Source organism: Mobula hypostoma, chromosome 6 (assembly GCF_963921235.1).
Source record: "Mobula hypostoma chromosome 6, sMobHyp1.1, whole genome shotgun sequence".
In the NCBI taxonomy this organism is placed as follows: domain Eukaryota; kingdom Metazoa; phylum Chordata; class Chondrichthyes; order Myliobatiformes; family Myliobatidae; genus Mobula; species Mobula hypostoma.
The window spans coordinates 170,473,129-170,497,980 of record NC_086102.1 but is presented as its reverse complement, the minus strand read 5'-3'; the positions used below and the strand labels follow the sequence as shown (position 1 = coordinate 170,497,980).

Genomic DNA, 24,852 nt, shown 5'->3' with positions numbered 1-24,852 from the left:
TAGCATCTTTCCCACCACCGACTTCAGGCTAACTGGTCTATAATTCCCTGCTTTCTCTCTTCCTCCCTTCTTGAAGAGAGGGACAACATTAGCCACCCTCCAATCCACAGAAACTGATCCTGAATCTATAGAACATTGGAAAATGATTACCAATGCGTCCACGATTTCTAAAGCCACCTCCTTAAGTACCCTGGGATGCAGACCATCAGGTCCCGGGGACTTATCAGCCTTCAGACCCAATAGCCTATCCAACACCATTTCCTGCCTAATATAAATTTCCTTCAATTCATCCATTACCCTAGGTCCTTACCCCACATCCTTACTACTGTTTGGGGGTCTGTATACAACTCCCATCAGGGTCTTTTTACCTTTGTAGTTCCTTACCTCTGTCCACAATGATTCAACACCTTTCGACCCTATGTCACCTCTTCCCAATGATTTGATTTCATTTTTTTTAAACTATCAGAACAACAGAGGAAGGACTTAATGAGTTTCACGTAAACCATAAATATTGTTTTGTCCTTGTCAACAAAGTTATGTTCTTATATTAAAAATCCTAACTGATTTCTCAGACAAGACAAAGCCATGCTGACAATCTCTGATTAGTCCCTGCCTTTACAAGTAATCATTTATCTTTCCCTCAGAATTTTCTGCACTACTACTGACATTATGGTCAAAGGTCTGGAATTGTCAGACTTTACCATGCCACTCTTCTTGAAATAGCCGACCACATATGCAGTCTGCTAGTCATCTGGTTCATCACGTGAGGCAAGCAAAGATATAAAACTCTCAGCCAGAGCCCCATAAATCTCTTCACTTGCCTTCCATAGCAGCCTAGGATAAATTTCATTTAGCCATGTGGATTTATCCACCTCTAAGGCCGGTAGGGCATCAAGCACTACGTATTCATATTTCACTTTTTCCATTCACTGAGTTCTCAAACTCTCAAGGTTGTTTCCTTTGTGAAACCTGAAAATGTATTAATTTAAGACCTTAACTCCTACCTCCATACAGAGATTGCCCCTGTTGTCCCTAAAGCCTTACTCTTTCCCTGTTTTTTCTTTACTTTACTCATAAAACTCCTTGAATATCTAGCTTAATTGTCTGCCAGTAACAGTTCAAATTCCAATATACCATACTATTTTCTTGTTAACTTCCAATCCAAACATGGAAAACATACAACTCACCCTTCCCATTGGCATAGTCCTTGGATTGACTAGAGCGGATGTGATATGATTTTACTAAACATTTCCCACTTGGCTGCATCTTCTATTTACTCCATCACTGTCCCAACTTGCATTGCTAAAATCACACCTCCTTCTGTCCCCTACTCCTATGACTTTTTTTTTAATCTTTTGAGTATATTTCATTGCATCTCTTGTTCCACATTTGTTCTTTTTACTGGCTTCATTGATTAGCATTCTTCATTTTTATTATTGTACAAATTCATTTTTTAGTCCTTTAGTGCATTTACAAAGCTTCACTAAAATAGCTTTTCTCTATTTATTTTCAGTTTTGATTTTGCAAATAAGTAACTAAATTATATAAAATATTTCAAAAATTGTATGATGTCACCATTAGAATAATTAGAAAATTGAAATACCTGTATTCTCACTTTCCAAAATGTCCTTCAATAAAGCTGCACATCGGTCAATGCCTTTATGAATGTTTGTAACCTTTGGAAAAATTGAATTGAATTGATTTTATTTCTTACATCCTTCATATACATGAGGAGTAAAAATCTTTACATTACGGTCTCCGTTCAAATGTGCAATGTGCAAATTATAGTAATTTAAATTAAATAGTATGTACAACAGGACAGTCAATATAGCATAGAAATACAATTGTGTTAGCATAAATTAATCAGTCTCATGGCCTGGTGGAAGAAGCTGTCCCGGAGACTTTTGGTCCCGACTTTTATGCTGCAGTACCGTTTCACAGATGGTAGCAGCTGGAACAGTTTGTTGTTGGGGTGACTCGGGTCCCCGATGATCTTTCAGGCCCTTTTTATACACCAGTCTTTGTAAATGCCCTGAATAGTGGGAAGTTCACATCTACAGATGCGCTGGGCTGTCCGCACCACTCTCTGCAGAGTCCTACAATTGAGGGAAGTATAGTTTCCATACCAGGCAGTGATGCAGCCAGTCAGGATGCTCTCAATTGTGCCCCTGTAGAAAGTTCTTAGGATTTGGGGGCCCATACCAAACTTCTTCAACTGACTGAGGTGAAAGAGGCGCTGTTGTGCCTTTTTCACCACACAGCTGGTATGCACATATTCGGATATGTCCATACTTGGCCTCCTCTACTGCCATGATGAGCCTAAACTCAGGTTGGAGGAGAAACACCTCATATACCGTCTAACTAGTCTCCAGCCCCCTGGTATGAACATAGAATTCTCCAGCTTCCGGTAATTCCCTCCCCCTCCCTTCCCGTATCTCTATATCACTCTGCCCCCTCCCCCAGCTGCCTATCACCTCCCTCATGGTTCCACCTCCTTCTACTACCCATTGTGTTTTCCCTATTCCTTCTTCACCTTTCCTGCCTATCACCTCCCTGTTTCTCCTCCCCCACCCCTTTACCTTTCCCCTTACTGGTTTTTCACCTGGAACCTACCAGCCTTCTCCTTCCCACCCTCCCCCCACCTTCTTTATAGGGCCTCTGCCCCTTCCCTCTTCAGTCCTGATGAAGGGTTCTGGCCCGAAACATTGACTGAGCGTTTCCACGGATGCTGCCTGACCTGCTGAGTTCCTCCAGCGTGTTGTGAGTGTTGCTTTGACCCCAGCATCTGCAGAGTATTTTGTGGTATGTACAGATCACGTGAGATCCTTGGTGATGTGTATGCCGAGGAACTTGAAGCTATTCACCCTCTCAGCCCCAGATCCACTGATGTCAATATGAGTTAGACTGTCTCCATTCCCCCTGTAGTCCACAACCAACTCCTTTGTTTTAGTTACATTGTGGGAGAGGTGGTTTTCTTGATACCACTGTGTCAGGGTGATGACTTCTTCTCTGAAGACTGCCTCATTATTATTTGAGATTAGGCCAGTGTAGTGTCGTCAGCAAATTTAATTCGCAGATTGGAGCTATGGATGGTGACAGAGAGGAAAGGAGGGGGCTTAGGACATAGTCTTGAGGAGCACCTATGTTGAGGGTCAGAGGGGCAGAGGTGAGGGAGCCCACTCTTACCACCTGTCGGCGATAAAAGTTAATGCAAGTAGTGTTAAGAGGAAGACTCTTGTATTACATTATTAATGTTTTGCACGTTGATTACTATAACTACTGTACATTCTGACTTCAAATTGCATTGTACCAACAGACATACCTGATCCTCAGAATCAGTGGAATACAGCGAATAACCAGACTCTACAGAGGCTACAGAAGCTTTTCCTCCTGTGTTCCTAATAAGAAAACAAAAATCAAAATGGAATAAAAATAACTTTTACTTTCAAATGGATTTCGAGATGAACCATTTAAACTCATTTGTTACATAATGCTGAACGTTATGAAAAATAGTTGTAAATCTGTTTATATTTATGTACTGTTCTTTCTTCCAAGAAAACATCTGCAACAGGTCAGTGCAAGGAGGATATTGACATCAATAAATGTTCCTTTTCATGATATTCAGATAAAATTCTGCAGACTTCTTTTGTTATACAAACTCCCACAATATTAAGATACGAGATAAATGATCATGTTAAACCAACCTACATGTTTTAGTGACACTGAGTACCAAACAAGGTGCCCACAGCTTCCAAAGTCTAATAATTATGAAAAAAATCATGTGAAAGGCTTAATAATTTATTTGTTATTTATGTGAGAAATAAAAAATTGTGGCGGCAACAGCATTATAAGCAATGGAATTCAGTACATTAATTACACTCATCATTGTATTCTGAAAACTCTGATGCAGAAGAGAAGCATTGTCAGTCTCAATAAAGGCACGTTCAGGCAGCCATTTTTAGACAAATAATACATTGCTCTTTTGGAATATATCCTTTGCTCACATCTGCATTATAAACAAACAACTGCTGTAAATATTTGAACCTCACGAGAAAGTTTACCATATTGATTATGATATTAGTGTATATGATTGAATCTCTTACCTTTTTTTTCCACTCCATTGCTTTGAAGAGCCCACTAAACGTCCTGAAGAGAGCACCTAGCAAGGAAATTTTCATTAATTTTACAAAAAAATCCTAAATAAATTGGCAACCTCTAACTTCTTTGCACTGTGGCCTGTTAATTTAAAATGGTAATCAAAATGATAGTCCCTGATATGCATATTTGTTATAGGAAATCATGTGTCATCTTTCACTACTATACCAGTGGTGATAATAAATTAAAACTGAACAAGTATTTTTTTTCCAAATTAATTTTTGAGATCTGGGCATCATTGATAAGGCCATTATTTATTTCCCATTCCTAATTATTGCCGTGGAAGTGGTGTTGAGCCACCTTTCTGAACCATTTTAGAAATATTGTTGATATTCCCACAGCGCTATAAGGAGTTAATTCCAGGATTTAGAAAAAGCAATAAAGGACCGACGAAACACCTCTAAACCTACTAATAAAAATCCAAGTGACATGTAAGAAAAATAACAGTGAGAAAATTCCAAATATTAAAATATAATTTGAAACAAAGTCAATGGAACCATGAAAAAAAATTCCCACTTAATACTGCAAGCCCGCTTTAACACTTTTCTTCCCCTTAAGTCTTCATTTAAAATGTAGATTAAAGACGACCTTACAACATGCTGTTCCCAAATATCCATGTTTAGTTTCCATTACTATTTGCAATGGATTTGATTTGTTATGCGTTCCCTTCTTGTTTCTGTATTAGCACTATATCTTGAATAATTTCAAACGTAACAATTCAAAGCAAAGCTAGGGTAAAAAACATAGAAGTATTAGTTCATTTAATTGTTCTACTCGCTTCTCAGAAACAGTTGTATCATCACCAACATACATCATGAAATTTGTTGTTTTGTGCAATACATTAAAAATTACAAGTTACAATAAGAATCATAAAAAAATTAAGTCGTGCAAAAAGAGAGCAAAAATGAGGAAGTTTTCATGGTCTTTCCAGAAATCTGATGGCAGAAGAGAAGAAGCTATTCCTAAAATGATGAGTTTGTGTCTTCAGGCTCCTGTAGCTCTTCCATGATGGTGAGGATTCTTAATGAGAGATACCACATTCTTAAGGCATCACCTATTACAGATGTCCTCAGTAGTGGGGAGGCTAGTGCCCTTGAAGCTGACTGAGCTTCGAACTACCTGAAGCTTTTATCGATCCTTTATATTGGCGCCTCTATACCAGATGGCAATCAATCTGTAAGAATGATATCCACAGTATATCTGTCGAAATTTGTAAGTCTTTGGTGGCATACCAAATCCCCTCACACTCCGTAATGTTGACACACAAGAACTTGAAACTTCTGCTTTAACTCCTTTCAAACAAATTCCTCCTATATTATTTCCCTTTCTGTTACCATTTCCATGACCTTGATCACACACATTAACCCTTTCTGATTTTTGCATTTTATCACCAGCACCAAACTAACTTATAATCATTATAATGCTAACCACCCTTCTTGAGAAGGATTAAACTAAATTGGCAAGGGGATGGGACTGAGAATGGGTCAGTTGGTATGCAACTGGATGCAGTGTGCAATGAGACAATCAGGAAAGACAGGTAAATGATAGGGTAAAATTACAGTCAGTGGGATGAGTTGCAGTGTAACATGAGGACAAAATCAAAAAGGGTAATGAATGCATGATTGAAAGTGTTATATTTCAATGTATGCACTATACAGAATAAGTTATATGATCTTGCAGTGCAGATAGAGATTGGCAGATACGACATTGTGGGCATCACTGAGTCGTGGCTCAAAGATCAGAGCTGGGAGCTTAACATACAAAGACACACATTCAGTCGAAAGAACAGGCAGGTAGACAGAGGGGTGGGATTGCTATGTTGGTAAAAAATGAAATAAAATCCTTAGAAAGAGGTGACATAGGATCAAAAGATGTAGAGTCATTGTGGGTAGAGTTAAAAACTGCAAGGGTCAAAAAACTGATGGGAGATATATACAGGCCTCCAAACAGTAGCCAGGATGTGGGCTACAGATTACAATGGGAGATAGAAATGGCTTGTTAAAAGGGAAATGTTATGATAGTCTTGGGGGATTTCAATATGAAGGCAAATTGGGAAAATCAGGTTGGTGCTGGATTCCAAGAGAGATTTTGTAGAATGCCTATGAGATAGCTTTTTGGGGCAGCTTATGGTTGAGCCCATTATGGGAGAAGCTATTATGGTGTAATGAACCAGATATGATGACAGAGCTTAAGATAAAAGAACCCTTATGAGGCAGTGATCATAAAATGATAGAAGTCATAATGCAGTTTAAGAGTGAGAAGTTAGATTCAGATGTATCACTATTACAGTGGAGTAAATGGAATTATAGAGTCAGGAGAGAGGAGCTGGCCAAAATTGATTGGAAGAAGACACGAGCAGGGATGACGTATCTGAAGGCAGGATGACACAACTGTGGCTGACAACAGAAGTCAAAAGAGGCAAACGGGCAATAAATAATCAAAAATTAGTGGGAATTTAGAGGGAAGCTTCTAAAAACCAACAGAAGACAACTAAAAAAGCCATAAGGAGGGAAAAGATGAAATATGAAGGTAAGCTAGCCAATATGATCAAAGACAATACCAGAAGTTTTTTTTTCAGATCTATAAAAAGTAGAAGAGAAGTGAGAATAGATATTGGACCACTAGAAAATGACACAGGAGATGTAGTAATGGGGGAACAAGGAAATGGCAGACAAACTAATTAAATATTTTGATTCGTCTTCACTGTAGAAGACACAGTATGGCTGAAGTTCGAGAGTGTTGGGGGCAGGAATGAGTGCGTGTTGGGTGATAACAATAATAAAGAAGAGCAGAAATAGCTAACTACATCAGAAAGATGGATGTGTTCCATTACATAACATTTAACTGGATATTGTATACAGAATGAAATAAGCAGTATTTTAAAGCAAATGGAGTACTTTTGCTGAGTGCATTGGATTTAAGGCATACAATCTGCTTCGGAGTTTGACTGTTCCAACCAAACCAGCCGAAAATAACTTTGCTGATATCGTGTAAAACCATAAGATTTAGGAGCAGAAGTAGGCCATTCGGCCCATCGAGTCTGCTCCACCATTCATTCATGGGCTGATCCACTTCATCCAGTTATCCAGCAAGTAATGCAGGAACATTTGGAACCAAAGCCATTGTTGCTTGCAGAATGCTTTAGGTTTCATAAGCGGAATCAAAAGGAAGGGTAGCCTATTTCAGCATAGGGGGCTGAATTGCACAAGTTATCTGAACATTGTCAGTTTAGTAATGGGCTTAATGATGCACTAAGAGATCGTGGAATCTAACTAGAAAGCATTCAAAAATGTCTCTGAACTGAAGCACAGCTTATATTTAAGAGCAGCTGAAATTGCTGTATCAATGCAAATAGCAGAGATGAAATTGAGTTACAGTCAGGAATTAAAATGAGCGTGAACAAAACTGCAGTGTCCAAACAGAAACCAGACTTGCTGAACAAATGGTGTTACTGTTGTGGCAAGAGCTCCCATACACCAAACCAATGCAGATTTAAAGGCAAAACTTGCAGAAAATGGATCAAACTAGGATACATAAAAAGAACAGGTTTGGCAGACATAAATGGACTACACAAACAAGAGAAAAAAAATTAAAAAGTCAAGGTACAATTTCAAAAAGAGCACTAATCTGCTTGCTGTTGATGAAAAATCTGATGGTGATGAGAATGACAAAGGACTGAGTAGCCTTAAGATTTAAAATGTGAAAACTAACAACAGACATGCAACATGGCTTGTGCCAGAAGTGAGTGGCAAATCAATTAAAATGGAAATGGTCACTGGCTCAGCTATTTCAGTCATTCCACACAATGAGCTTGAATGGCATTTCAAAGATACTAAACTGAAGCTTGCAGATATACAGCTAAGAACTTGTACTGGAGGAAAGATAATTCCTGTGAGAATGACATTCATAGCAGTCAAATACAACAACCAAGAAGCCAAGAGCAACGCCTAACCATCCCTGGGAATGGCTTGCATTGCCTTGGCAGAGGATTCTTGTAGGTTTTGTCAGACCACTCAAGGGCACAAATTTCTTGTTAGTAGTGAATGTAGCTACAAAGTAGCCATATGTTTTCCCAGTGGACTCCACTACAACCTCGCACACTGTTGATGTGTTGAGAAACTTCTTCACAAGGACTGGTGTTCCAGAACGCTTAATCAGTGACAATGGACCACAGTTTGTGGTGTAACAGATTCAGTCATTCCTAAAAATGAATGGAATAGAACATATATCTGCACCATGCCACCCAGCTACGAATGGCTTGGTAGAAAGGTTTGTCTAGAGTCCAAAGAACGCACTGTAAGCAATGTCAGCAGAACACACTACACTAACACTGAATCAGAAACTGACTAATTTCCTCCTTGAATATCATAATGCAGCACACTCCACAACCAACAACTCACCAGCCCTGCTGTTCCTTTGTCATCCCTTGCATTCACACTTGGATCTCCTCAAACCCAATCTCAGAAGGAGTATGCAGGACAAAAAGCTGACAGAAATTCTACTTAAACAAGGCTCCTTAAATAAGGCAGTCTGATGTTTCACTCCTGGACAAGCAGTCCTGGCGAGGGACCAGACTGGTGATCAGAAAGATAAAGGACAGAACTGGAACACTTCCCTACACAGTACAAATTGCGTCTCATATCACCTGGAGATGGCACATCAATCAGTTGAGGACAGCAGAGTCAATTGTTAGAGAAGGAAAGTGGCCACTGCAGTCAGAACTACTTCCTGTAATCTCAGAGTCAACTCCTACAACCACCACAGAGGAGGTTCTCTAAAGTGATTAAATCTTTAGGTCTGAATGGGACAAATTAAAATTTACAATGCATACAGGTGTATTATATAATATATTGTGTACATAGTTGAAATGCATTCTCTATTGCCTTGGAGTTTATAGCTAAGCAGGGAGAAAGGTTCTGTATTTAATATTTCAGTAGTATGAGTAATATTGTAAATATATTGTTTGATTAAGCATTCTTGTTCATATAAATAATTCATTACAGGTTATATGTAAAAATAAGTGAATTGCATATGTCATGATGCTACCACATGATAGGTATGTGCTTCGCTTAAAGTAAAAACCGAAGTTAGACACACATTCCTGGCTCTTTTGTTTTCCTTTGAAATAGTTTAATGTTTTGAATTTACAAAATGTAACAGACTACACCCCAGGGTTCTGAAAGAGGTGGCTGGTGAGATTGTGGAGGTATTGACAATGATCATTCAAGAATCACCAGATTCATAGTGCCGAAGGACTGGATAATTGCAAATGTCACTACACTCTTGAAGAGCAAGGCAGCTGGCCTGACCTCAGTGGTTGGAAATATACTGGAGTCAATTGTTAAGGATGAGATCTCGGTACTTGGAGGCACATGATAAAATAGGTCAAGGTCAGCATGGTTATCTTAAGGGAAAATCTTGCCTGACAAATCTATTGGAATTCTTCCTGAGCAAATAACAAGCAGGACAGGAAGAGGAGAATCGTTGGATGTTCTGCACTTGGATTTTCAGAAGGCCTTTGACCAGCTGCCACACAGGAAGGTGATAACAAGATTAGAACCCATGGTATTACAAGAAAGATACCGGCGTGGATTGGCTGATTGGCATGAGGCAAATAGTGGGAATAAAGGGAGCCTTTTCTAGTTGGCTGCCAGTAACAAGTGGTGTTCCGCAGGGTCAGTATTGGGACCGCTTCTTTTTACATTATACGATAATGATCTGGATGACAGAACAGATGGCTTTGTGGCTACATTTGCGGACAATACGAAGATAAGTGGGGGGTGCAGGTAGTGTTGAGGAAGCAGGAGGCTGCAGTAGGACTTAGAGAGATTCAGAGAAAGGGCAAATAAGTGGCAGATGGAATACAGTGTTGCAAAATAAATAGTCATGCACTTTGGTAGAAAGAACAAAAGCGTAGACTATTTTATAAATCGACAGAAAATTCAAAGGTACTTGGGAGTCCTCGTGGCGGATTCCCTGAAGGTTAACTGGCAGATTAAGGTGGAGGTGAGGAAGGTAAATGCAATGTTAGCATTCACTTTGAGAGGACTAGGATATAAAAGTAAGGATGTAATGCTGAGGCTTTGTAAAGCGTTGGTGAGGCCTCACTTGGAACATAGTGAGCAGTTTTGGGCCCCTTCTCCAAGAAAGGATGTGCTGACATTGGAAAGGGTTCAGAGGAGGTTACAAGGATGATTCCGGGAATGAAAGGGTTATCTTATGAAGAGTGTTTGATGGTTGTGGGCCTGTACTACTCGGTGGAATTTAGAATGGGGGGGGGGGGAGAGAAGAATTTCATTGAAACCTATCAAATGTTGAATGGTCTCAATAGAGTGGACGTGGAGAGAATGTTTCCTATAGTGATGGAGTCTAGGAAAAGAGGGTACAGCCTCAGAATAGAGGGGCATCCATTTAGAATGGAGATGAGGAGAAATTTCTTTAGGCAGAGGGTGGTGAATCTGGTATTCATTGTCACAGGCGGCTGCTGAGGCCAGGTTATTGGGTGTATTTAAGGTGGAGGTTGATAGGCTCTTGATTAGTCAAGGCGTGAAATGTTATGGGGAAAAGGCAGGAGAATGGCATTGAAAGAGAAAATGGATCAAACATGATGAAATTGCAGAGCAGACTTGATGGGCTGAATAGCCTAATTCTGCTACTATCTTTTATGGTCTTCTGATCCTCATAGAAGCTGATGTTTAAATTGGTTCTCCCTCAAATTTTCTTTGGCCCCAAATTAAATATCCACCCTTGTAGCTGTACTCACAAAACTCATCTGGACCATTCATTCCCCTAGACTGCTGTCTCATCTTAAACAGCACTGAAATGGACATAATCAAAGACATAATGAGAAGAATGACTGTGACCACTGAAGTGCAAATCTTTCAAAAGCCTTTAAGTTGATTGATTAAGCCATCCATTGAAACCTCTCCAAAGAATGCAACAGGATTGTTTTCACTCTTATTTTTATCTATGCATTACAGGCAGTGTAACTTCACAAATGGTGTTTCTCCCTACATTCTGGAGGATCCCATACTGAAACCCACCCCCATGTAACTATCATTTGTCCCCTCTTCAGATGCATTAATATGTTTTTGTTATACAATATATGACATTATTACTATCACTTAAACAATAGGAAATCTGAAACCAAGGTCATTAAGGTCTCCAGAAAGTACTGTCCATGTAACTATTTCCATCAATTGTCAAGATGATGGCTCAAGCCAAGTCAGATCTTGGTCTCAGTCCCTACATTACCCAGAACTTCCCTACTTCCCACTCTCCCTGAGTGGTGGTCGTGTCTGCAGTTCTACAAATTTCAAAACACTTTCACAAGAACAAGAATAGCAGGATTAAGCTACAGAGCACCATTCAGCTGCTCACCATTTAGTGAAATCATGACTGATTTTTATCGTGCCACTTCCCCAGTTAAATAACAAAAATCAATTCATCTGTTTGGACCAAGCCTCCATGTGTATATCCTAAATCACGGCACATAACAACAGAAATAGGTCTGAATAAGCCTGTGATACGCCACACAATATGACTCCAAAACAGCATTTCTGCGAAGGGTCTCGGCCTGAAACGTCGACTGCACCTCTTCCTACAGATGCTGCCTGGCCTGCTGCGTTCACCAGCAACTTTGATGTGTGTTGCTTTAATTTTTAGTCCAGCTTGTTATCATTTCCCAATTCCACAAATCTTAATCTCATCTATTACAATGCAACAATTTGCTCGTATTTTTTCAGGTCCACGATCATATTGGAAAATATTTTCTGCTCATTCATTTCCCCTTTATTTATTGGATGATCTTCATTGCCTTTATTTTCCCCGGTATTTTTCCTGTCACTTGCTCAATGCCAAAACATTAGCGATCCTGGACAAAATTTTATATTTGCACACTTTCCATCCTTCTTGATTCTGTTGGGTGGGGTTGCTACCTGAGAATCCTCCCCCTGACCATGTTTCTCCATCTGCTACTGCGGGACAGTAGCTTCTTCTTTTCCTGGATCTCTGGGTTCCACCAGGACTACAATCATTAAAATCATACAATCAAAAACTGATATGCAGCCCAGATATAGTTCTATAGCTTAAAGTCCACACCAATCACCCATTTACATTAAGGCTATGTTAAACCCATTTTTTAATTCTCCCCTCATTCCTATGAATTATCATGCTCTCCTCCAAGAGTCTACCACTCATCTCTTCAATTGGGATAAATTCACAGAGGCTAATTCCTTCAGACTTTCAATATTTCTGGTATGAAAGCTCATCAATCTTCCTTCAATGTTAGCTTCTCATTTCCCAAATTACACGTTTTCCCTAATGTAACCAACTGCTTGAACTCAAGAGCTTAAGAATTCCAGCAACTGTGATATGTGATCCAAAATGACCAGGGATTCCCAACCTGGGGTTTATGGACCCCTCTGTTAATGGTCCATAAACATCAGGGTCCATGGAATAAAAAGGTTGAGAACCTCTGAATTAGACCATCCTAAATGTAGTTGCATGAATCAGTCCTTCATGCTCAGAAATCTTAAACAGGAATTAAATACTACTGTGCTTTTGTGTGCAGATATTTTTAAATCTGTTTGTTCAATTTTACAGTTTTCATTAATTGTACAGAGTATTGATTAATCTACCAGGCAAATCATTTCTGAAGCACTTAATGGTACTGTCTCCAAGTTCCCATTTCGGCTGTTCCCAAGTGCACTCTGATTTGTTCACAGGCCAGTTAATGTTTACAAACTAATTCCTCATATGTTACAGACATCGAACAGTTTCAAACGCTGTGTCCGTAATCTATGTAGGTATTTCAGCATGTAGGACAGCAAGTAACCCACAGGTGTCCCTTTATGATATTCTCTCATGTTAAAAACAAGATACAGACTGGCATGAATAGGCTAAGGTTACCAATGATTATGGTTGCATCCTGTACAATTTGGGCGAAGGTTCTGTCTAGGTACATACAGTGAAATGCATCATTTGTATTAACAACCCAAGAACTTCCACAGACATCTGATCCAGACCCTCGTGATTCCTTTGAGCTTCTACCATCAGTCTTCAAACTTCAGGCTTCTATCTCCAGGTTCCCTGTGTTCTGGACTTCTGACCTTGCCCTCCAGATTTTGCCAATGTCTGGATATTGACCTCAGGTCATGGGTTTGACCCTTCAGGGCTTGATTCCAGACTCACACAGATCTTTGACTCCAGTGACCGTGGGGTGGGGGGAGTTACCAGCCCTTGCTACTCCCACTTATAACGGGGATTTGCTGCCTGTATAAAACCTCTAGAACAGGACCAGGAAAGGTCTACAGGACCTGACAAGGTGTCCCCTCTGACCTAGTGCAGAAATTGCAGGGGCCCTGGCAGAGGTACTTAAAACATCCTAAAACCATGAGTGAAGTGCCAGTGGACTGCAGGATAGCTAATGTTGATCCATTTTCAATAAAGGCTCTAAGAATAAGCCAGAAAATTATATGCCTGTGTCACCAGTGGCAGGTAAATTATTGGAAGATATTCTAAAGAACAGGATATATAAGTACTTAGATAGATAGGGCCTGATTAGGTATAGTCAACATGGCTTTGTGCATAGTAGGTAATGTCTAAACAATCTTATAGAGTTTTTCCCAAGGAGGTTACCTGGAAAGTTGATGAAGGAACTGCAGTGGACATTGTCTACATGACTTTGATAAAGTTCTGGGTGGGTGGGGGATGCTCCAGAAGGTCCAGGTCTAATTCCTTGGCATTCAGAATGAAGTAGTAAATTGGATTCAACATTGGCAGAGTGGAACAAGCCAGAAAGTGGGCGTAGATGGTTGCTTCTGACTGGAAGCCTGTGACTAGTGGTGTCACAAGGATCGGTGCTGGGTCTGTTACTGTTTCTCATCAATATTAATAATTTGGATGATAATGTGGTAAACTGAATCAGCAAATTTGAAGATGACACCAAGATTGAGGGTGTAGTGTACAGCAAGGAGGACTATCTAACCTTGCATCAGGATCTGGACCACCTGGAAAAATGGGCTAATAAAAGACATTTAATGCAGACAAGTATGAGGTATTGCATTTTGGGCAACAAACCAGGGTAGGACATACACAGAGAACAGTAGGGCACCAAGGAGTGCAGTAGAAATTTCTTTGGAAGTGGTGCAACAGGTAGATGGTGTCATAAAGAGGGCTTCTGGCTCATTGGCTTTCATAGATCAGAGTACTGAGTATTGGATTTGGGATGTTAAGTTAAAGTTGTATAAGAATTTGCTGAAACCGAACTTGAAGTTTTATTTATTTATTTGGATTCAGCGCAGAGTGTGCCCTTCCAGGCTTCGACCAACACCGTCCAGCAATCCAATTTAATGCTAGCCTAATCTCAAGACAATTTACAATGGCCAATTAGCCTACCAACCGGTACGTCTTTGGGAGAAACCCACAAGGTCACGGGGAGAACATATAACCTCCTTATACGTAGTGGTGGGCATTGAACCCGGGTTACCTGTACTGTAAAGCATTGTATTAACCATTAGGCTACTGTGCCACACCTTTATGTGCAGTTCTGGTCACCTGCCTACAGGAACGATATCTATAAGGTTGAAAGAGTACAGAGAAAATTTACAAGGATATTGCTGGAACTTGAGAAAAGTTGAATAGATTAGGATTGCTTTCCCCTGGATCGTAAGAAAATGTGGAAAGATTTGGACCACAAGACACAAGAGCAGAATTAGGCCATTTGGCCCGAGTCTGCTCTGCCATTCAATCATTGCTGATTCATTTTTCCTCTCCTCTGCCCGGCTCCCCAGCCTTCTCCCTGCAACCTTTGATGCCATGGCAAATCAAGAACCTATCAATCTCTGCCTTAAATGCACGCAACAACCTGGCCTCCACAACTGCCTGTGGTAAAAAAAACTCCACAAATTTCTCCACATCTCTGTTTTAAATGGACACCCCTCTATCATGAGGCTGTGCCCTCTTGTCCTAGACTCTCCCACCATGGGAAACATCCTTTCCACATTTACTCTGTCTAGGCCTTTCTAGACCTTGGGGGTGTATTGGGTGGCTAGGGAGCACCCAATACACCCCAAGCACCTCTGGTGGGAGGCCTGCCGCGCCCTATTCAGGGCAGCTCGTCCACCTTTGGTCCCCACCTGGCGCTCAGCTCTCACCTGTGGCTCCAAGTAGCTGTAGCACGTGCAGCGGCCACACCCCGATAAACCATCTCGGCAGACGGGCCAAACCATATGAGGGTAGCCGACAGGTCTTCGACCCTCGGTGAGGTAGGGGATCTGCCTATCCCAGCGTGTGAAGTCTGGCCATGGCGGATTGAGCAGAAGAGACCAATTAATGGTCTAATGGTCAAGAAGGCAGGCCAGCAGGCATTTGTGCAGCGCTAAGAGCACAACAAGGCACTTAGATGGCCTGGTCATCCATTGCAAGAGGTGGTGTCCTCTTTAAACTCACCCGGCAGAAGGCAAAGGCAAACCACTGCCACAAACATGATTTCCCAATATGTCAGAGTGGTATGGAGGGGAATCCTCCGCCAACTGGAAATTCCAGATATGACAAGGCCTTTCAACATTCGAAAGGTTTCAATGAGATCCCCCTTCATCCTGCTAAATGAGTATAGGCTCAGAGCCACCAAAGATTCCTCATATGATAACCCTTTCAGTCTCAGAATCATCCCTGTGAACCGCCCCGTACCCTCCCCATTGCCAGCACATCTTTTCTCAGATAAGGAGCCCAAAATTGTTCAAAGTGAGACCTTAGCAGTGCCTTATAAAGCCTCAGCATCACATCCCTGTTCTTATATACTAAACCTCCTGACATAAATGTTAACATTGCACTTGCCTTCCTCATCACTGGCTCCACCTGCAAGTTATCCTTTAGAGTGTTCTGCGCAAGGCTTCCCAAGTCCCTTTGCATCTCAGATTTTTGGATTTTCTCCCCATTTAGAAAAGAGTTTGCACATTTATTTATTCTATCAAAGTGCATGACTATGCATTTTCCAACATTGTATTTCATGTGTCATTTTCTTGCCCATTCTCCTAATCTGTCTAAGTCCCTCTGCAGCCTACCTGTTTCCTCAACACTACCTGCCTTTCCACAAATCTTCCTATCAAATGCAAATTAGGCAGCAAAGCAATCTATTCCATCATCTAAATCATTAATAAATAGCATAAAAAGAAGTGGTCCCAACACCAACCCCTGCGAAACACCATTAGTCACTGGCAGCCAACCAGAAAAGGATCCTTTTATTCCCACTCAATACCTCCTACCAATCATCTAATGTTCTAACCACGCTAGTAACATTCCTGTAATATCATAGGCATTTAACTTGGTAAGCAGCCTCATGTGTGGCACCTTGTCAAAGGCTTTCTGAAAATCCAAATATACATATACTGCATCCTCTTTATCTATCCTACTTGTAATCTCCTCAAAGAATTCCAATAGGTTCGTCAGGCAAGATTTTCCCTTAAGGAATGCATTCTGACTTTGTCTTATCTTGTCCTGTGTCACAAAGTACTCCATAACCTCATCCTTAACAATTGACTCCAACATCTTCCCAACCACTGAGGTCAGGCTAACTGGTCTAAATTTCCTTTCTGCTGCCTTCCTCTTTCCTTAAGGAGTGGAGTGACATTTGCAATTTTCCAGCCCTCTGGAACTACGCCAGAGTCCAATGATTCTTGAAAGATCATTTACTAATGCCTTCGCAATTTGTACTGCTACCTCTCAGAACCCTAGGATGCAGTTCATCTGATCCGAGTGATTTATGTACCTTTAGATCTTACAGCTTTTTGAGCACCTTCTCTTTTGTAATACCAACTGTACTCATTTCTTTTCCCTCACACCCTTCAATACCTGGTACACTGCTAGTGTCTTCCACAGTGAGGACTGATGCAAAATACTCATTTAGTTCACCTGCTATCTCCTTGTCCCCTGTTATTATTTCTCTACATCAGACAACTCCAATAGGCGGACTGCGGGCCAGGTCTGGACCGCAAGAACCAAATGTCTGGACCGCGCCGACCCACTGGCACTTAACGTGAATGCACCAGTCATAACATGTAAATAAAGCACATGCTGCTCTGATTTATTTTAACCTCATCCCACATCGTACACTTGACCTACGCCCCCGTAGAGTGTGCGATGCCGAGTTGATTAAAATGTGTGCAATTGATATGGCTGGTGAAGTTTTAAGTCATGATGAGAAAACCAAGAAAACAGTTGTGGAGCTATTAAAGACGGTGCCATTGTCAGCTAACACAGCAACAAGAAGAGTAGAAGTTTTAGTGGAGGAGTGTTTTTCCAATCTACTCACCGATTTGGAGAAAGCAGAAGCCATATCACTAGCCATAGACTCGTCCTGTGACCGAACCAATATGGAAGAGCAATCTATGTTCGCAAGATTTTTTGATGGGGAGACCTTTAGGGAAGAGCTACTTTGTTTGCTTCCTCTGCCTGGGCACACAACTGGGGAAATAATTTTTAACAAATTGACACAGTTCTTCGAGAAGAATGGATTGGATGTGATCAAAATTGTGTCCGTTGTCACCGATGGGGCTCCGACTATGGTGGGACAACACAAAGGCTTGGTAAGCAGGCTTGCCGCTGTTAACTCAGCACTCTTGGCATTTCATTGCTTTATTCACAAATCGGTGTTGTGCGCTAAACTGTGTGGGGAAATGAAAGGGGCGATGGATACTGTGATGAGACTGGTAAATTTCGTTTGTGAGAGTTCTAGTCTGCAACATCGCCTTTTCAGAGCATTGCTGGAGGAAATGTCAGCGGAACACAAAGATCTTTTGCTGCATAATAATGTTCACTGGCTGAGCAAAGGCCGTTTGTTGGAGAGGGTGTGCGACCTGCGCGATGAGCTTATGTCATTTTTATCCAGCCTGCAGAGCCAAAAAGCCCAAGGATTTAAGAGGTTTTTAAGTGACAACAAGGTGATGACACATGTTCTTTTTTTGTGTCACATCATGTCTCATCTAAATCAACTTAATCTGCAATTACAAGGCAATGACCACACTGTTGCGGACATGTACGAGGCCATTGAAGCTTTCCGGTCAAAGCTGAACCTTTTGGAGAGAGACATTCACGGGAGAAAGTTGCACTTTCCACGTCTGCGGGAGCATTGCGAGAAGAACGAAATGCAGGAGGATCCAGTGATAAAGGGATTCGTGACAAGCCTGGCAGAAAATTTCAGAGAATGATTTGAAAGCTCCCCTAAACTCTCAGGTGACATCCTCCTCTTCCTGAGACAGTCGTTCTCCGTTTCGGCTGACGGCCAGTGGACTGCAGAGGCCAAAAGGCTGGTGCCTTCCATAGATGAGGCAATTCTTCAGATGGAGGTCTTGGAAATGGGAAAATTTCCTGTACATTGATTTCAGTTCAGCATTCAATACCATTATCCCACAGAGACTAGTGGAGAAACTGTCGCTGCTTGGCCTTAACACTGCCATGTGTCGCTGGATTCCGGATTTCTTGACAGCGAGACCACAGTCAGTCCGTGTTGGCAGGAACATCTCTGACTCCATCACACTGAGCACTGGATCCCCACAAGGCTGTGTGCTTAGCCCATTGCTGTTTACACTGCTAACACATGACTGTGCAGCCAGATTCAAGGAGAACCTGATCATTAAATTTGCTGATGATACCACAGTGGTGGGGCTCATCAGCAAAAATGATGACACAATGTACAGGGAGGAGGTCAAACACCTAGACAGCTGGTGCAGTGATAACAACTTGATGCTTAATGTCACCAAAACCAAGGAGATAATCGTCGATTTCAGACGGTCTCAGCCTGAGCACACACTCCTCAGCATCAGCGGCTCCACAGTGGAGAGAGTGGAAAACATCAAGTTCCTTGGGGTGCAGATCTCGGACAATCTCACCTGGTCCAGGGACGCCACTGGGATTGTGAAACGGGCCCAGCAGAGATTGCACTTTCTGAGGAAGCTTAAACAAGCATCACTCCCCACTAACATCTTAACTACAATCTACAGAGGCGTGGTTGAGAGTGTGCTGACCTTTAGCATCACAACCTGGTACTCCAGCTGCAGTGCTGTCGACAAAAACGCCTTGCAGAGGGTGGTTAGGGGAGCACAGAAGGTTATTGGGGTCTCCCTACCTTCTGTCCAACACCTCTTTCAGAGTTGATGCCTCCAGAAGACACGGTACATCATTAAAGACCACTCACACCCTCTCCGTGAACTGTTTGTTCTTCTGCCATCAGGCAAACATTACAGGAGCATCAAAACTAAAACCACAAGGCTACTAAACAGCTTCCTCCAACAGGCAGTCAGACTGCTAAATAGCTGCTCTAGCTGACTCTGCTTTGGACACTTTTAACTTGCACTGGACACTTATAACTTGATTTTAACTGACATGTGGCTGTTGTGTTTTACTATTTATTGTTATGTTTATTATTTAGTGTTGTGTTTGTTATGTTATGATTGCACTGCTCCTGGGAAACGCAGTCTCATTCTGTAGAGCTGATGTATGGTTAGAATGACAATAAAGTTTTTTGAATCTTTGAATCTTGAATCTGACTTGCTCAAAGCACAACACAAGGACGTTGGGGTGAGTGACTTTTGGATCAACCTGGTTCCCCAAGCTCAATTCAAAAACAGGAGAGCTATTTCAATGCTCCTACTCACACTGTTCCCCTCCACGTACATATGTGAGTCATCGTTTTCTTCAATGAACTCTATCAAGAACCAGGACAGAAACAGACTCTCCAATGCACATCTTGGCCAGTGCCTCAGGATTGCCACAACAGAATATAGGCCCGACATCAGAAGGATTGCCTCATCCCGTCGCTGTCACTTCTCTCACTGATTGGTGAGTGAATCAATTTATTTTTGTTCATTTGTCAATCTTATTGTGGTATAATAATACTACAACAACAATAATACTGATAATTTCATTTATAGCTACACTTCATACTTCAAATGCCACATAGCTTAATTAAAAAGAATAATTAGATTAATTGAGAGAACAGAAACAGTGGAAAAGGCAGTACTGCTAAAATTTAGTGTGGAAGAGAAGTGGTGAAGACTATCATGTTTATTGTGTGTGTGTATGTGTGTGTGTGTGTGTGTGTGTGTGTGTGTGTGTATTTTAAGTCCCAGATGAGTTCTCAATGTGACAGCTGACAGTTGTGATAGCTAGAGTCATAATTAAATGGTTGGTTTTGGACTTATTTTGTTTCAAGAGTGCATTTTTTTTCTTGTGCGACCCACAACACAGACTTTGAGAATCCCAGGCCTAAATTATTACTACTACCACTACTACTACTACTACTACTACTAATAATAATAATAATGGCAATAGCAGCAACAGCAACAACATCTGTCCATAAAACAACTTACTGACGCAATGAAACAAAACCCTGGACGTTTTGGCCCTTGGCTTGGCATCCTTGACACAATTTGGCCCTTGTGGAAAACTAATTGGGGAACCCTGCTCTACATCAGTTTCTAATTGTCCTATATCCACTCTCATCACCCTTATTTTTTAAACATTTGAAAAAAGCTTTTACTATCCACCTTGATATTGTTTGCTAACTTGCTTTTACATTCATTTTTTCCATCCAAATCATTCTTTCAATTGCTAAGGACTTTCTACAGGGGCACAATTGAGAGCATCCTGACTGCCTGGTATGGGAATCGTACTTCCCTCAATCGCAGGACTCTGCAGAGAGTGATGCAGACAGCCCAGCACATCTGTAGCTGGGAACTTCCCCCTATTCAGGACATTTACAGAGCCAGATGCTTAAAAAGGGCCCAAAGGATCATTAGGGACCCAAGTCACCCCAACCACAAACTGTTCCAGCTGTTACCATCCGGGAAATGGTACGACAGCATTAAACCCAAGACCAACAGGAAATTTCTACCAGGCAATCAGACTGATTAATTCACGCTGAAACAACTGCATTTCTATGCTGTATTGACCGCCCTGTTGTACATACTATTTATTACAAATTACTACATTCAGAGACGTAACGTAAAGACTTTTTTTAGTCCTCATGTATGTGAAGGATGAAAGAAATAAAGTCAATTCAAGTGTTTTTAAAAAGTTTCCCAATTGTCTATATTCCACTAATTTTTGCTTGGTCATAACATTGCCCTTTTGACACATCTTTTCTATTTTCTGTTGTAATCTGTGGTCCACATCCCAGCTACTGTTTGAAGACCTGTATATAACTGCCATCTTTTACCCTTAGAGTTTCTTAACTCGACCCACAAGGATTCAATGTCTTCCGATCCTATGTCACATCTTTCTAATGGTTTGATGCCATTCTTCATCAGCAGAGGCATGCCACCCCCTCTGCCGACCATCCTATCTCTCTGATACAATATGTAACCTTGGACATTCAGCTCCCAACTACAACTACCGTCAGCTATGATTCAGCGATAGCCACAACATCATACCCGACAATCTGCAAAAGTGGAATAAGATCATCGCTCTCATTTCTTTTTTTCCGTTGATTGAGATATAACACTTTTGAGTACTGTACTTGCTATGCTTTTGATCCTACATCCCTCATGCACTGACACTCACCCTGCTGGCTGCAATTTTGTCCTGTCATCTGCTTGCCCTTTCTGACAGTCTGACTGCATGTTATCTTTGCTTTTTTACCATCCATCCTATCCTGAGTCCCTTCACTCCGGTTCCCATCACCCTGCCAAATTAGTTTAACCCATCCTCAACAGCTCTCACAAACCTGCCTGTCAGAACATTGGTTCCCCTCAGGTTCAGGTGCTACTGTCCCTTTTGAACAGGTTATACCTCCCCCAAAAGAGATCCCAATTATCCAAGAACCTGAAGTCCTGCCCCCTGCACCAGCTTCTCAGCCACGCACTTATCTGCCAAATCATCCTGTTTTGGCAGAAATTACCACCCCGGAGGTCCTGCTTTCAACTTTCTGCTTAGATCTCTAAATTCTCTCTTCAGGACCCCTTTGCTTTTCCATCCAGTATGTAGCAAAACATCTGGCTGCTCTCCTCCCCCCCCCCACCCCCCGAAATGCTGTAGATGCGATCTGAGACGTCCCTGACCCTGGCACCTGTGAGGCAACATACCATCTGGGTGTCCTGTTCACATCCACAGAATCCCCTGTCTGTTCCTCTGACAACTAAGTCCTCTATCACTAGCGCTCTCCTCTTCTCCCTCCTTCCCTCCTGCACCACGGACCCATTTGATTGAGGTATACAAAAACTATGAGGGGTATAGATATGGTAAATGCATATTTACCATATCTATACCCCTCATAATTTTTAGGGCCTCTGCCCCTTTCCTCTACAGTCCTGACAAAGGGTTCCAGCCCGAAACGTCGACTGATTTTTTCCACGGATGTTGCCCGACCTGCTGAATTCCTCCAGCGTGTTGTGAGTGGTAAGTGCAAGTGGGCTTTTTCCACTGAGGTTGGATGTGGCTAGAGCTATAGAGATCATAGGTTTTGGGTGAAAAGGAGGACCTCTTCTCTCAGAGAGTGGTACAATCGTGGAGTGAACTGTCAGCGGAAGTGGTGGAGGCAGGTTCGATTGCAATGTTTAAGGGAAGTTTGGATAAATACATGGACGGGCAGATTATAGAGCGCTGTGGTCCAAGTGCAGGTGGAATGGTCTGTCAACAGACAGAATAACAGTTTGGCACAGACAAGATGGACCCAAGGCCTCTTTGTGCTGTAATAATAATAAATTATTTATACAGCACTCTTCATAAAAACAATGTCATTCAAAGTGATTTACAATGGCATAAAACACAAACAAAAAAATAAAAGACAAAATTATGTTAGCTAAAAGCAAGGTTTTGAGCTGGCGTTTTAAAACTGTGAACCGAGTCTGCATCCTTTTTAGTTTTAGGTATTGCGTTCCACAGTTTAATAAAGTAGTTTACCAGAAAAGTTGACCTGTCGTGCTCTATGTCTCTAAATAAAATATTTAATCACTTTAGAAACTGTAAAGGACAGTTGACTGTTAAATCTGTTCCTGTCAGTTCTTAACATTTCCTACCTTCGAAGCCTTTGCTGTTTTCATCTTCATTGTCTTCTCCCGATTGTACCCGGCAGGCATTTTCTGGCCAATTTACGGGATGAATGAAATACACGGGCCCAGGTTTTCCCTGAATATCTCCTAACACAAGAACTGGAACAGCAATTCAAATACCTTGTTCAGAAAAGGGCCCATCTACCATTGTACGGTTGGCAAGAGCTTCTGCCCAAAACATCCTAATTAAAAAAAAACACACACAGGGATGAACTAATTTGTTGAAAACATGCACTTGTGACCTCCCTCAATGAACGCAGAAGTGGCTTCTATCAACTTCTTCAGCTGTCAGGGAGACCCAAGCGGAAATCCCGCCTCCGGGAGAGGAATGGGCTGGACCCAGAGTGGAATGAGCACGTTGATTACCGGTCGTTGCTGTCAATAAAAACGTCACGGCCGTGCGTCACCCAATCAGATGCGGCGGAAGTTAGAACGCCGGACGGTTGGTCGCCGTATTTTCGGAGGCAGAGGCGCGCGAACGCGGCCTTCTCCCGGCGGCAAGTGTCCCGCGGATCTCGAAGCCTGTACCAGCCGCAAACTACGGTACAGTAAGGCTAGCCCACCATCCTACATTACAAACTTCTCTGAGGTGCGATAAAATAATGCAGTCATTTTCCTTTCAATCAAATGACCACGGACAATTAAAGTGTCCCTAGTGCTGTGCGAAACCCTGGGGGTTTCAAAGATGTTCAGTTCTCTGTCAGTGGCCGACGTCTCATTAATGACTTCTGTTTTACATATTCCAGAAATGAAAGCAATCACGTTTTTAAATGTGATTGGATGCAAGGATGTATTCAATTCCGCATATTTCATTTTTGCTGATAGTGTATTATACAATTATAGAAACAGTACCTGCAAACGGCCTCAGCCACACAGCAATACAAGTTTCCTTCTCATCGAATCAGACATGATTTTTGTCTCCTACTTTATATTTGATCAAGAGCTCAGCTACTCCCTAATGGCAAATTCTAATAGATTTCCCACACTCATCTCTGATAAACCCGCAACTGAATTAAACCCTTGTCCTGCTATTCTAAAATGTTGGAGTTTTCCATGCTAATGAAACTATAGTACTGTATTCCCAAATCAGTCATGAAAGTGTTTAAGTTCCCTTGCAATTCCGAATAGTACCACTGGGTGGAAACTGGGATATATATTTATTTCAGGTTTTGCAACCCTTAACTGAAATACTTGAGGCTGAAAGTGTTGCGGATTTATGATTTTTTTATGGATTTATGATTTTTTTTTACGGATTTTGGAGTATTTTCATATATATAATGAATTAGCTTGGGGATAGGATCCAAACCTAAACACAAAATCTATTTACATTACATATGTAGCTTATACAAATACTCTGAAAGTAGTTTTATATAATAATCTTAATAATTTTGTGCATGAAACAATCATGCATACATTGAACCATCAGAAAGGAAAGTTATCACTACCCCAGCCACCCAGGCGAACAGTCAGTGGCTGTTTCGCATTGCCGTCATTCCCAACTCTTAATTTACATGCTAGTGGTAAGCAGTCTGTCTTACACTTGTTCATCATACATGTGTACTTTACAGTAAAAGTTATTACATACCATTAACATAAAGAGAATATAATGTGTCCATGGTTACAAAAGCAACACAACAGCATCGGGACAGTA

At 41.5% G+C, this 24,852-nt stretch overlaps 1 protein-coding gene across 5 annotated transcripts in view; it reads right to left on the bottom strand.

The window, feature by feature from the left end:
- The window catches only part of ccdc14 (coiled-coil domain containing 14), a 55,066-nt gene extending 31,588 nt beyond the window's left edge, over positions 1–23,478 (bottom strand). For all 5 annotated transcript variants that reach the window (XM_063050119.1, XM_063050123.1, XM_063050121.1 and 2 more), the window contains exons 1-4: positions 23,169–23,478; positions 4,104–4,159; positions 3,323–3,398; positions 1,604–1,676 (exon numbers count right to left, since the gene is read on the bottom strand). In XM_063050119.1, the coding sequence (XP_062906189.1) occupies positions 1,604–1,676; positions 3,323–3,398; positions 4,104–4,159; positions 23,169–23,228 (265 nt within the window). In that variant the 5' untranslated portion in view covers positions 23,229–23,478. The remainder of the gene's footprint in view (positions 1–1,603; positions 1,677–3,322; positions 3,399–4,103; positions 4,160–23,168) is intronic.
- Between the last annotated feature and the right edge of the window lie 1,374 nt (positions 23,479–24,852).